General features: G+C 32.2%; 1 protein-coding gene across 1 annotated transcript; it reads left to right on the top strand.

The window, feature by feature from the left end:
* Nucleotides 1-2,673: 2,673 nt before the first annotated feature.
* LOC143049381 (uncharacterized) lies at nucleotides 2,674-12,253 on the top strand. The gene is made up of 8 exons (XM_076223041.1): nucleotides 2,674-2,798; nucleotides 3,218-3,379; nucleotides 4,294-4,419; nucleotides 6,645-6,773; nucleotides 7,685-7,810; nucleotides 10,742-10,867; nucleotides 11,349-11,474; nucleotides 12,143-12,253. Exons 1-6 carry the CDS (start codon nucleotides 2,705-2,707, stop codon nucleotides 10,849-10,851), a joined length of 747 nt encoding a protein of 248 aa, XP_076079156.1. The 5' UTR covers nucleotides 2,674-2,704; the 3' UTR covers nucleotides 10,852-10,867; nucleotides 11,349-11,474; nucleotides 12,143-12,253.
* Nucleotides 12,254-14,895: the final 2,642 nt, after the last annotated feature.

Genomic DNA, 14,895 nt, shown 5'->3' with positions numbered 1-14,895 from the left:
ATATTTAGAAACTGTGATGTCAATCGAAAATGCATTCTCAATTCTGTTTGATAAGCACAAACCAAACCCTGAATCATATAAATGACCTTTATGCATTGCCTATATGTAAATGTCTAAAATAAATATTGCCTTTAAAACTTTTATCAGCCTAATAATTTCCGTTATACACCGTTTTATTCTAATAAATATATAAAGTGATGTAATTTTCTATGATTTGGAAATAACAAGCTTTAGATTTTATTGATATTTACTGAAATAAAAAGACAATTGCGTTTGGCAACAATGAATTTGACATTTACCGTCCAAAGGTTATATATACGAACTTAGTTGATAACTTGTTTTATAATATTTTAATACACAGATGGTAAGTTGATACAATTTTGTAAATCTTTCGTTCAAAAACTCATTGCTAACGTTATGGCTATTGACAACTCTTTCGTGTGTTCTTAAAACGTTTGCTTTACATGAACAATCATGGTCATAATTTAAAAAAAAAAGATAACTTTCATTCAGTAAACAATAATATTTTTTCAAGACTTTTCAAAGATTTTTATCTAATCTAATCTAATTGACAAAATAACGTTAGCTATCAGGTTTTTATCTCTTTTAAGACTCGACAATTCAGCAAATAAATGTTCCTAAATTCAGAAGTATTTTTCCAAGAGTCCTTCTATAAATAAGTGTTAACGTTTTCAGAAATGGCACACGAACTATTATGTGAAAATTGACTCGTCCATTTATAGATATGCTCTGACTTTTCTTTATTCTATTTACTGATTACCCATCATCAAAGTTTCAATTGTTTTTAATGTTCTAGTTTCTGCTAGAATAATTTTTTTCCTATAAGCTTCCTTGTTATGAAAATGAACACTCATATCCAGAAATCAACGCCACTTTGCTTATTTGCATATTATACTAAAGAAATCGGATACGGGTCACGGAAATTATATTGAAATGATAGGGAATTTTGAAAAAATATCTCTTTTAATTTTTATTTAAGTGATAGACTGGTTGCCGGGGCAGAAAATAAATATACACAACAATATACACTATTGACACGAAACATAATGACTGTTGTTGCAAAAATCAAGGTTCCTGAGCTATTTTAAAAATCGAAACGAGAGGCTTTTAACATTGCAGTATAAAATACAGGCTAAAATGGCTGAAACGTCAAATTTGCAAACTTCGTGTCGAAAATTGGCTAACAAGGTCATTGAGTAGTCGTTAAACTCTAGGTTCCCACGTAAAGTGAAAATGGCCCTATTTCAAGAAGAATTACTCCCGAAAACACGAACAATTGACTAAATTCGCGTTCATTGTTTTGATTTTGACCGCCTGACAACTTTACGGAAATACCAGAGTGATTATAATCAAGGACTCTGTGACGGGCAACTTATAATATCCGTGTTTTAAAGATTTTATTGATATCAAACCAGTCCAGTTCAAACTATTATTACGTGGTACAATTCTCATTTACATATTATGAATATTAATTAGCAAAAGCGTTACTAATTTCTGGCTATGTGGTACGTGTTGAACAAATTCAAAAAATCTTTATTCTACATTCACTAACTAAAGGTTAAGGCATCCCCCCCCCCCCATTTTTTCCAAACATTCCTTTCAAAAAAATATCTAGAAATTAATAAAATGAGAACAAGTTTATCGCATTGACCTTGGGATTATATCCTATATGTTTACCAATTAAATTAGTCAAAAAAAAGAGAAAAGAACAACAATTCCGATTTCAGAGGGAATTCTAAACGGAAAGTTCCAATTCAAATGATCAAATCAAACGCTCAACGATAACAATTGTCACATTCCTGACTTGGTAAAAGCCTCATATGGCAAAATTTTTGGTAATTTGCTAATTTGCATAGCGGTCATTTTGCCTTATCATGATGGCAGCCATTACAATAGGATTATATAAGCCCCTTAGATAAGAATGCCAATATGCCAATACCTATGTCGAATGAACAATTTGTTCGCATATAGGTGAATTGTACATTGTTTTTAGGCTTCTGTCCGAATATAAATTGACATTGTCTACTCTAAAATCTTTCGGCCTTTTTAGTTTAAAAATTGGAAGCGTAACTATAGTATAATTGACATACAAGATCATATAAAAAGACGGAAAATCGTTAAAAAAAATTAGTAAGATTCAAAACAAAAATACATATGCAAGAAGATGTTGTTCATCATGATTTGTACGCATATAGGGAAACACCTTGTAGTATTGATTTTTAAAGTTAAATAACTTTTAATTTACCTGCTTTCTTAGGTTTTTAGCCAAATTCTTTTAAAATCATGATGCTTTCAACCTTCCCATTTCGTAAAAAATCAAATTTTAAGCATTTTCACTTAGAATTTCTCTGCATTTTTGTAAATTTCCGCCAAAGGAAGTTTTTAAAGATACATTAGTTTTAGATACATGATAAATAAGGACTGGATTATCCGCAAATATAAAATAAATTATATTTTCAATCTTAGGCTATGGGAAGTAATTTTATCAAAAGGGACAAAGTCACGTGGTGCAAATCATTTAAATTAAGTACCTTTGATTTTGCCATATGTGTTTTTTTATGTAGAAAACCTGGTTTTACAGCTAGCTAAACCTCTCAAAAAGGCGTAAATAGACACCTTACGATATGGAAATAGATAAAACTGAACATATGCAATCCCTTTTGAATTTTGTTTTAGCTAAAGAATGATCCTCATGTATGTAAAAGTGGTCTTAGCAATATTGTGTTTAACAGTTGTCTCAGTAGTTACAGATGAACACGGAACAAGGTCCATACAAGGTAACAAATGTGATATGTTCATTGTCCAATTGATATCCGTGTGATTAAGACAGACTGCAGAAATCGATAATAAAATTGTTACCAAATTGACGTGAGGTAAACAGAGTGGAGTGAAAAATTCTAGTTTCTTTAGTCGCTCTTTTAACTTATAATTCAACAATACTGTACTAGTATATTATTGGAAAATTAAAATATATCAAATCTATCATGTTCATATACGGGTTCTTTCAAGTTTTAGTATATGCGAATGTGTTAATGTTCCCTCTAATCTATCTGTTAATAAACGTGTACGAATGAGACGTTATTGACCATCGATGTTTTAGCATTCAACTCAATATATAAGAATTATACTAAATGAAATATCTTGTCTTGTATAAATGAAATGAATGCTTTCTAGTGGTTTATACATTTAACTACAGATTGCACCCTATGGATAGCAGACGACAGTTTTACTTCCTGTTATCTATGTTTGCCGTGTTCTGATGGTTCGGGTTTTCCTGGTTACATTTCCCGTACATCATTTTGTGACGGAAAGGAAGATTGCAACAATGGTGAAGATGAGGATGGATCCTTATGTCAAAGTAGGTACACAAGAAGGAACGTTCTCAATGTTAGAACACAAACACCATATCTTGAGGTTGAAACTTTGTACTTTTACATCTTGTCATTATGTTATTATTCTATGATAATTCATTTTTTGCTAAATGTGCTTAGTCTGTATGCCTTTTAATGTTTCTTTGATACATATGACGTGGCTCTGTACTTATACATCCCTTTATTGTGCTATTGTAAAACATTTTAATTTGTATTCTTGTCTTTCATGTTTGTCAATGTACTTTGTCTATAAGCGTATTTTATGTTTCTTTGATACATATATGACGTGGCTCTGTAATTTAACATCTCGTCTTTGTGTTTATGCTATGGTAAATTTGTGTATAATGGTCTTTTATTTTTGATAATATGCTTTGTAGATATACCTTTTTGAGCTTCTTTGTTACAATTTTTTTTCTTTCAAAAGTGATAAAGATTATAATACAGTGTCGACTGCAATACCCCTATTTTTGACATTTTTATGTACTAGTATTGTGTCTGTACGATTTGGTTCGCACAACGTTGTCAATATAATGGAATTTGATGCGAGTGAGAGATTAAGCTAGTTTTTAAACCAGGTTTAATCCACAACTTTCTATTTAAGAAAATGCCTGTACCAAGCCAGGAACATGATAGTTGTTATCCCTTAGTTTGATGTGTTTGAACTTTTGATTTTGTCAATTGATTAGGGAGTTACGTATTTTCTTGATTTTACTTGTTGATTATATGAAGTTTTATTGACTTTCCCATTTTGTGAATTTACCTTGGAGTTTGGTACTTAATAAAGTTATATCAAATATAAAAAGGAACATTCATTACCAATATTCTAATTTTATTTAAGCATATTGAATGTTGTATTAAAGAAACAACAACAATGATCAAATAAAATAATGTATCTCAATAGCGGAACCTTGTGCAACTTCCCAATGGCGATGTAGCGATGACAAGCAATGTATCCATCCATTTGCACGGTGTGATGGAAAAACAGATTGTATAGACGGGTCGGATGAGGATCCTAACGCATGTAGAGGTAAACGAATTTCGTTTATACAGATAATCGACGCATTTAGATTTAAAAGAGTATTTCACACAATGGAATAAACTTGATCCAAAAATTCGCAGTTTCGACTCTATTTCTAAATTTAAGAAAGAATTAAAAAACGATAGTCTATTATGTAAAATTGAAACGTTTTATTTGTACGGCCCAAGGAAATTAAATATAATCTTAACGCAATTGCGATGTTCCGCTTCATTCTTAAACAATGACCTATTTAGAGCTAATATTATAGATGATCCTTCTTGCCATTGTGGGTCCGATATTGAGAATGTCTACCATTACTTCTTCGTTTGCCCAAAATACACATTATGTATAAAAACCTTATTCCATAACCTCAACTGGCTATCTGAAAACTTTGTTTTAGATACAAAACTATTAATTTGCGGACACTTGGAACTTTCGAACGAACAAAATATTCAAATTTTCAAACATGTTCGAAATTTCATAAAAAGGTCAAACAGATTTCTTATGCCTTGATAGAACGTTATTATTACTGACACGGAACGTCATCATTGTCATCAATTCACAAGTCATCGTCACAGAATTATACGACTTTTCAAACGTTCTTTTTCTCTTTTTACTTTCTATCCTCTTTGTTCACCTATCAAAGCTAGTATTATATTGCATAAATTGTTTGTTTTATATGCATGTCCATTATATTATACTATTATTGTAACTTTATATTGTATTATGGAGAAGACTTCATAAGTATGATTTACTTGTGTCTAATCCATTTTGCTTTAATTCAGCAAATACAATATGTATAAACTAAACTTTGTCATTTGACAAATCTATGAATTTAGATAAAATAATATATGAAATACAATGCGTACACATTGACTAGAGGTATAGGGGGAGGGTTGAGATCTCATAAACATTTTTAACCCCACCGTAATTTTGCGCCTGTCCAAAGTCAGTAGCCTCTGGTCATTCTTAGTCTCGTATGATTTTTAATTTTAGTTTCTTGTGTATAAATCGGAGTTTAGTATGACATCCATTATCACTGAACTAGTATACATATTTTTAAGGGGCCAGATGAAGGACGCCTTCCGTTGCGGGAGTTTCTCGCTACATTGAAGACCCATTGGTGGCCTTCTGCTGTTGTCTGCTCTATGGTCGGGAACAAACGACAACCACTGAATTACAGGCTCCTGACTTGGGACATGCACATACATCGACAATGTTAAACATATAAGCGGGATCCCAACCCTCCTCCTTACCTGGGACATTGGTGTAACAATACAACATAAGAAAGACTGTTTACGTTGGACGCAATATTACATGAAAAAAAACATGGATGGGTGCGTTTTAAATTCATTTGATATTTGTACTGTATAGTTTGTCTTAAAACAATTACAATTTTGCATCACAAATCTTTTGTATTCTAGAATAAAGCTTTATATTAAAGATACTTTTTTAATAGTACCATTCTTATAAGATAAAGTTTATCTCCGAAATCTCTAAAACAAATCGAATACGAAGGTAAAGAGTAATAATATGCATTAGAGTATATATATAAGACTTAGTGTCCCGCAAATTGAAAACTCAATGCAGCAAAATTACCACACCATTTGTATTTTTCAAAACACGCAATCTGGTGGGCTGTTGATACCTTAAGGAACAAATCAACAATCAACGTTGACATCTACCTAATGATTATAAAAGTCATCAAAGATACCAGTTTTAATATTTTAAACTAGACGTATTTTTGAGTATCAACAATGACACAATCTCTCCTAATTACAGAACAGATTATCGAGAAGGCGTTTTGTATTGTTATAGTGTAGTATAACATGTGTCGGGTAAAACAACGCAGAACAGGCGTAACATTCCAACATTGAGTATTAAAAATATTAGTACGTAAAATGAAGGATGGTTAAGTAAAGAAGTTAAACCCTTACAATTTCGTATTCTGCCAATGAACTGAATGTACCTGAAAACATTTACATTATGTGACGTTATATTTCAAAACACTCGATCTTCTACTCATTTCAAGTTTAAAACACGACAGAAATATTTGTTTTGAATTCCCTTTTATATTTAAATTGTTTACACAAATTTTCGAGACAAGATCTTTTAGTTTCGCACTTTTATAAAATTATGGTGCAACTATTTTGAAAGAACAGCTAACGATATACGAGTAGATGATGATTTAAGATTGTTGTAGTCTTCATTCATAATTTAGTGTTTGTGTTTAGATTTAAAAGCACAACTATGCTCGGTTTATGAATTGGAATGTGCCAACAAACTGGTGTGCTTCAATGAGAATGGACGTTGTGACGGTTACCGTGATTGTAACGACAACTCAGACGAGGCTAATTGTACAGGTATTGAAAACTATATTTTTGAACAGATACTAATGGTACGATGAATCGCCTTTTTTTCGTATGCCGATTGATTTTCATTTGTTCTAATATATAAATTAAATGAAATACGACAGTTCCTTACGATATCTTTTAGAACAGAACGATTAATCAACAGGAAGCTACAACCCCTCATCGTCCCTTTTTTTTAATTGAGGAGTTTAAACTGATAAGCGTTCCATTTCAATCTATCTTATTGATCAAAATAGCAACCATTTTGTTTTATTTACTTTTGTATATTCTAACAATTTTGTCTTTCACTTTGAAATAAAACATACAACAGATAGACATAAGAAGATGTGGTTTGAGTGCCAATGTGCAAATGAAACAACTCTCCATCCAAGTAACAGACACAGAAAAGTCTACCTCATATATCAAAAAAAAATGACAATGAGGTTCGGTCGAGATCAAAACTGTAAGCTAAATAATTTCTTTGAAAATGTTACGAGTGGCATCACAAATTAGTTGATAGTTTTGAAATGTTTGATACACTGATGATAATGCTACGTTGCAATCGTCGTAACCGCGATCCTGTTCTCTTTTTCTCACATGTGACCTACACAAGAGAATTTCAACCACAAGAAGTTGACGTGAATTAAAATTCATGACAAATTTAGTTTCCTTTATATTTTTCGGAGCTGAGTTTGACATCCATTATGACTGACCTAGAACACACTTTTGTTAAGGGGCCAGCTGGAAAAAAAAACTCTTGGTGCGGTATATACTCGCTGTATTGAAAACCCAATAGTGACCTTCGGCTGTTCTCCTCTTTTGTCGGGTTTTTGTCTCTTTGACATATTCTTCTCAATTTAAACTGTACATAAAACATTACAAAGAAGAGATACAATCTATTGATATTGAGTTATATGCTTCAGAATTTCAGTGTCCTGGCAATAAGTGGAAGTGTGACGACAGACAACAGTGCATCAGTAGGAAAAGGGTTTGTGATGGTTATAACGATTGTCATGATGGTTCAGAAGAAATCTTAAAAACATGTCTAGGTAAATGAAGAAATAGCATTTGTCTTTTGGATTTCCTCTCAATTATTTTTTAAAATGTTACACCTAAATATTACCTCCCAAAACCGATGTTCAAAACATTATATTACTTAACCGAGCGAAACGTCGCAAAAGGAAGTTCACATATTCAGAGGAGAACATGATACTAGTACTCAGAGGGGGTTATGATACTATAAAGGGAAGATGCAGATGTGTTCAACGTCACGTGGAATTGTGTCAACAAATCAAGTATTGATTTTACTATTAACATGTATATACAGTCGAACAATAAGGTTTATTGCACTTACTGTAGTGACTAAAATAGAAGTATCATCCCACCCACCTTTAAAAAGGTGCAAACTTCTCACCTTCCAGAAAAGAAACCGGTACTTACTAGAAAACCTAGAACAAACCTTACACATGTTCATGATAAGACACCAATATAAATGTCCCACAACATTATGAAAGTTAAACATTTCTGGATATTATTAGTGACACAGTGTGTTATTGACCTAATATGATTACTGACTCGTATATATCGTATAAGGTTACTAACACAATATGTAATGAATTTATCTTACCGACTATCTTTATTTGTTGAATTTAGACTAGAGTTGTCTCATTGCAATCATACCTCTTTTTCTTATTTTTATATTAAAGTGTTCAAGTAATCAATTTTAAGATAAAATTGAGAATGGAGATGGGGAATGTGTCAAAGAGACGACAACCCGACCATAGAATAGACAACAGCAGAAGGTCACCAATAGGTGTTCAATGCTGTGAGAAACTCCCGCACTCTGAGGCGTCTTTCAGCTGGCCCCTTAACAAATATATATACTAGTTCAGTGTTAATGGACGTCATACTTAACTCCATATTATACACAAGAAACTAAAATCAAAAATCATATAAGACTAAGAACCTACTTTCATTGGTGTGCACAAAAAACAAAATAATGTCAACAGTTACAATTCAATATCAACAACCTTGATATAACAATATCAAACAGATCATTTAATACATTTAATTAATAAAAGAGTGCCAAAGTCAACTACTAACCGTGTATTGAAATAAGCCCCGTCTCCCTACTAGCCTAATATGTAATATACACGGTCTCCGATGGTATCCGGTCTAGAAATGTATAGGAGTTAAGATAACGTCCTTAACTTGCGGTATTCTATGAAAATATTGAAAATGGTTGAAAAGTCGTATTTAAGCATTTATAAATGTATTTTCTACGACATTCATTTCTACGTATACATAGTGTTACGTGTATACCAGGTAAGCATGCCTGTATAAATATGTACAAGGTTATTTACTTGTTTAATAATGAATCCAAAATCATGATGTTCTATTTAAAAAAATATATATGAAAATTATCCAATAATTAATATGTATCAATAAAATAATATCAATGAACAAAATATGTACAACTGCACTTTACGTTCTTTAATGAACTGTCTTTAGATATCCTTCTTCAAGTACATATAAAACAGATGCAAAATTGTACAATTACAAACTTTTCCTAGGTCAGAATTAAACTTTTCCTGTTTGTAAAATTATATTCCTTACACGCATTCACACTTGTTCAGTACAGTACAACATTGCAAAGCTTCTACACGTCCGTAATTTTCCTTATAGACACCAATCCATTTAAGATCTAAAAAAGAAGATGTGGTATGATTGCCAATGAGACAACTATCCACAAAAAACTAAAATTACACAGACATTAACAACTATGGGTCACCGTACGGCCTTCAACAATGAGCAAAGCCCATACCGCATAGTCAGCTATAATATGCCCCGATAAGACAAAGTAAAACATTTCAAACGAAAAAACTTACCGCCCTATTTATGTAAACAAATGAACGAAAAACAAATATGTAACACATAAACAAACGACAACCACTGAATTACAGGCTCCTGACTTGGGACAGGCACATTCATAAATAATGTGGCGGGGTTAAACATATAAGCGGGATCCCAACCCTCCCCCTAACCTGGGACATTGGTATAACAGTACAACATAAGAACGAACTATAAAAACCAGTTGAAAAAAGGCTTAACTCATCAGTTGGACAAAAATACAAGTGATACAAGTGGACGTGGCCGGGTACTTATACATCCCGACACCAAAAGACACAATGGACAGATCTGAGAGTACTCGCAGTTATTTGACAGCTAGTTAAAAGCCACTAACAACTAATAAAAAAATCATGTATCTAAGACTAAACTATAAATCATTAAACATCCAACATCCAATGGATTTAGTGTAAAGACGTCATAAACAGCCAGAGAAAAACATGACCTTGTGCAATGCCAAGTTACAGGTATCGACAGATTGTAGATCCATGAATGAATATATGTATATAACATACTAGTAATATTTAGTTAGCTTTTCATTTACTGATAACAAAATCAATATTTATACCAATAAAAACAATATTCGATGATCTTATTACAGTGTTGAATAGGTAACCTTTTAAAATAAGTTTATTTAAAGAAGCGACAAGTTTACATGGATCATTAGAGACTTCAATAAATCTCAAATATCCACGTACCATACCTTTGTCGTATGTCTACTGAGATTTTTTCAAATGACCGTAAGTGAAAATCCAGGCCTGCTTATAAACGACTTTGGAAGCCGTACAATTATTGAACATATGCACTTTTTTAACGTGCCTTTATTGTGTATTAGAGTTTCGTTTACCTCCTTACTAAACATGTTATATCGCAATATCTTCCTCCTTTCTACGTTTTATCTCAGTATATACAAATACTTCAAATAAATATTCTACCGAACAATAACCATGGTAACTACTCTTACTTACAAAATTATCACAACAGTATCCTCTTATGTAGTATTAACATGTAAACTTATGAATGTCTACTGACGGAATTATAAACTTTTTTTTTATACTTTGTTTATAATATAGACTACACGTGTTCCCAAAACCATTGGAAGTGTTCGAATGAACTGCAGTGTATCCCTGAAGAAGGATTATGTGATGGTTATAGCAACTGTAAGGACAAATCAGACGAATAGATACAAGTTTGCAAAGGTAAAGTATATATATAGTAATAAAAGGAACAAATTTGGTGGACTTGAAAGAAAACACGTGGGCTCCAACTGACATAGACATGGTTAGTTATGTACAAGTTGTGCTGGCGTAAAGAATCCTACCTAGACGTTGAAAAAGACTGAAATCAATTATTGTACACAAAATATCGATAGGCTGCAGACATTTAAGTCTAAACAAATATTTGAGATATAAAAACTTTGTAGATAAAAGATAGTTGAAACAAATCAACACAACGAAATATTTCTTTTCAAACAACAATTAACTTTGATCATTTAAGCAGCTGATGTTATCAACATGGATATAAATGTACTAAAACTAAACGATAAGATCATCGGTTCTTTTTTTGTGTGTGCGTTATTTTTTTATTTATTATAAATTATTATTGTGATTGCTTCTTTTGCTATTTCTTATAAATAATAATATATAAATCAGCTTTGCAAAGTTGTATTCCTTTTTTCAGATTACACCTGTCCATGGTGGCATTGGAAATGTAAAGACAATGAAAAGTGCATATATGATCTAGAGGTTTGTGATGGTAATTACGACTGTACAGACGAGTCAGATGAGAATGAGGGTTTTTGCAGAGGTATTTTTATGCCCCATTGATGGGCATTATGTTTTCTGGTCTGTGCGTCCGTTCGATTGTTCGTTCGTTCGTTCGTTCATCCGTCCCGATTCACGTGATTCTTATGAAATGATCTTTCTAGTTTTAACGCCAAATTAGAGATTTTATCACATTTTCACGGTCCACTGAACATAGTAAAAGATAGTGTACTTAGGACACATTCTTGTTCGTTATATTTATTGATGCGAATCTTACGTGTTTTGTCAGATTTTTTTCTTTTTCGATTTCAGAAACGTTTATAAACTAAACGTTTAAGAATGAGTCCTGTTTGTTTTGAAATAACTTAATATGCCGTGTTCATATCCTTTCTCTTTTTTATCAATCGAATTCTACTATTTTGTTTAACATGTTAACATGGTTAAATATTTTATTTAAACTCAGCGGTATAAGTTTATTTGGCAATGGAACAAAATGCGGAGAAACATTCATTATCTGTATTCGATTTATCTAAACACCATAACGTTGGTAGTATTAAAGTAATAACATTTCCTACAAGATAGCCAATTCGAAATAATTCGTTGATTATCCTATTTAACTATGGAAACTGAGTGACTCATGAATTGTGCTTTAGTTGCTTTTTATATGATGCATGTGAATGCTTAAATAAATGAATTTTATTATTCTGTAAGATTACCAGTGTCTCGGAGGCAAGACTAAATGTGCCGACGGATTACAATGTGTTTCACAGACTGATGCATGTAGGTGTATGTTGCCCGGATGTAGGACGGCAGTGGATGTGTGAGTAAACAAACTTCATTGCGAATCTTACATAGACGCTAAAAAATTATCGAAATCGATTATATTACTGAAAAATATCGACAGACTAGACAATTGTGGCTAAATCAACGTGTCTCCGGGGGGGGGGGGGATTGGAGTGCGTAGACATTTTAAAAAGAATTTGGCCCTAGATTCTAGAATATTTCATCTAATTCATATATATGTTTTTAAAAAATCGATATTTTCTTCACTACTTAATTGTTGTGTGTGCTTGTTTTTTTTAATATTGTTTTATAATATTCTTTTGTTCTAATATGTTTTGAATCTTCTTTTAACCAGAAATATTTCGTTATTTTTCTGTTTATACGTACATATCGAAAAAAAGTATTATATAATATTTAGGATCGAGTGTGTGCATGGGAACACAATTTAGTTAATCAGTAATATAAATCGTGTAAATAACGTATTAACTTTTTAATTGCATATACATGTATAGAACATAGTTCTCTTTTAACAGATCCGTGTGCTTATCCTGATTGTGGATACATTGTGATACAACTATACAGAAATATATCTGGTTCATCGATGATGGGTCCTGCTGGTCCTCCAGGATTTCAAGCGTGTCCTTGACTTCAAACTTAAAGAACATATTCACAGAATAACTTAGCATAAATACATATAGCTGTATATATAACTTTATCTTACCTGCTATGCAATTTTTAGAATATCATTGATTTAAAGCAAACAATTGAAAACAGTGTAAACTTAATACCAGGTAAGGTCGAATGTTTGTCGCAACTTTTCTATTCCTTTGTAGACGAAACGCGCATCTGGCTTAAATACAAAATGTAATCCTGGTATCTATGATGATTTCATTTCCTATTATGTGTATCATGTTATAATGATTGTGACCTACCGAATTAGAGTATTTACCGGATTTGTAATCACATAAGCAACACGACGGGTGCCACATGTGGAGCAGGATTTGCTTACCCTTCCGGAGCACCTGAGATCACCCCTAGTTTTTGGTGGGGTTCGTGTTGTTTATTCTTTAGTTTTCTATGTTGTGTCATGTGTACTATTGTTTTTCTGTTTGTCGTTTTCATTTTTAGCCATGGCGTTGTCAGTTTGTTTTAGATTTATGAGTTTGACTATCCCTTTGGTATCTTTCGTCCCTCTTTTATAAAAAGTAAAATGACAAATATACCCATCTACAAGACGGGGAGTCAACAATTAAACGGAAAAAGCTGGAAACACATCAAACGAATGAATAACAACTGTCATATTCCTTACGTGGAACATGCATTTTCTTGTGTAGGAAATGGTGGATTTAACCTGAAGAACTGAACTGGCACAACTCTAAAATTCCAGTTGTGCCAGTTCATATCGCAAATTGCTATTCTTATTGTTGTGCCAGTTCATATCGCAAATTACTATTTTTATTTTGGCATATATTTGCAGTCTTTGTGTCGTGATTGGAAATTTTAATAATGTACCAGCTTCTCTGATGTTCGCTTTAGCTGGGTTTTTTTTTGTATAAATTTCAAGATTGTGATAGTTTTATAATTAGAATAGATTGACATGATTCATTTCACATCGTGATCATACTGATGAAGGATATCTGTTATCCGAAATATCTTACATATTGTTCGTTTTATTGTTATTCTATGGTGATGTTGTACCCTCTTAGACTTGTTATATATTATATTTTGTTGTGTACTATATCAAAATTCTATAAAGTATCGCCCCGTAAGAGTCATCGTTGACTATTATTCAGTCAATAAACAAGCATTGGCCATGGCACAAAATCAATGACAGGATGTATAAGTACAAGGCCATGTCATTTGTAACAAAACTATCGTCCCTTAACCTATAAAGGCTTGATATTTTCTGTTTATGTTGGAAAGTCCTTAAAATACTATTTAAGACTTCATAAACTCTCAGATCCGTAATTTCAGGTGATAAACTATTTCCCATTTGAACTCCAGTTGAAGTTTTTTTAAATTTACCATTGATCATAAATTCATTATTTTCAAGAACTATCTTTAGAAGTTCCAATATATATCGCAGTGGAGGCAATACTATCATATGTTGACATTTAATTATCGTAGGCCAAGCATGCTTGACTGCGTCAATCATTTCTACATGGGACATATTGTTGTACATTTCTTTTATGTCAAAACTGACTAAGTAAGCGTCAGGTTTTACCTGCAATTTCTCAATAATATTTATAAATTCTAATGAGTCTTGTTTTACTTCTGCTGGGAGCATGAATTTATCCAAATACTTCCCTATTCTCTCTAAAACAGTACCCGATAATGAAACAATAGCCCTTCCTTGAATTCTGATATTTTTATACAGCGTAGGATTCTGTTAAACCCTTTTTATTAGTTCAGAATCAAGTTTGTGCAATTTAGGCAGAAGATACAACCTTCCTGGTTTGAATTCTCGCTTAGCAGAAAGATAATTAAACGTTATTTCATCCATGACCACTGTTCTATGCATTTTAAAGATATAAGTATTGATTTTCTTGTTGGTCTCTATTATGTTTAATTTTGCAATTTCTATGAAGTGAGAAGCACTACTCAATTGCCTCAGTCCTTCATTTATATATTCTGTTTTATTCCAAATCACTGTGGTGTTATTTTATCTGCTTTTCGAATAA

This window comes from Mytilus galloprovincialis, chromosome 10, assembly GCF_965363235.1.
Source record: "Mytilus galloprovincialis chromosome 10, xbMytGall1.hap1.1, whole genome shotgun sequence".
Taxonomy (NCBI): Eukaryota; Metazoa; Mollusca; class Bivalvia; order Mytilida; family Mytilidae; genus Mytilus; species Mytilus galloprovincialis.
The sequence above is the reverse complement of the archived record's forward strand: the minus strand, read 5'-3'. Positions and strand labels throughout refer to the sequence as shown.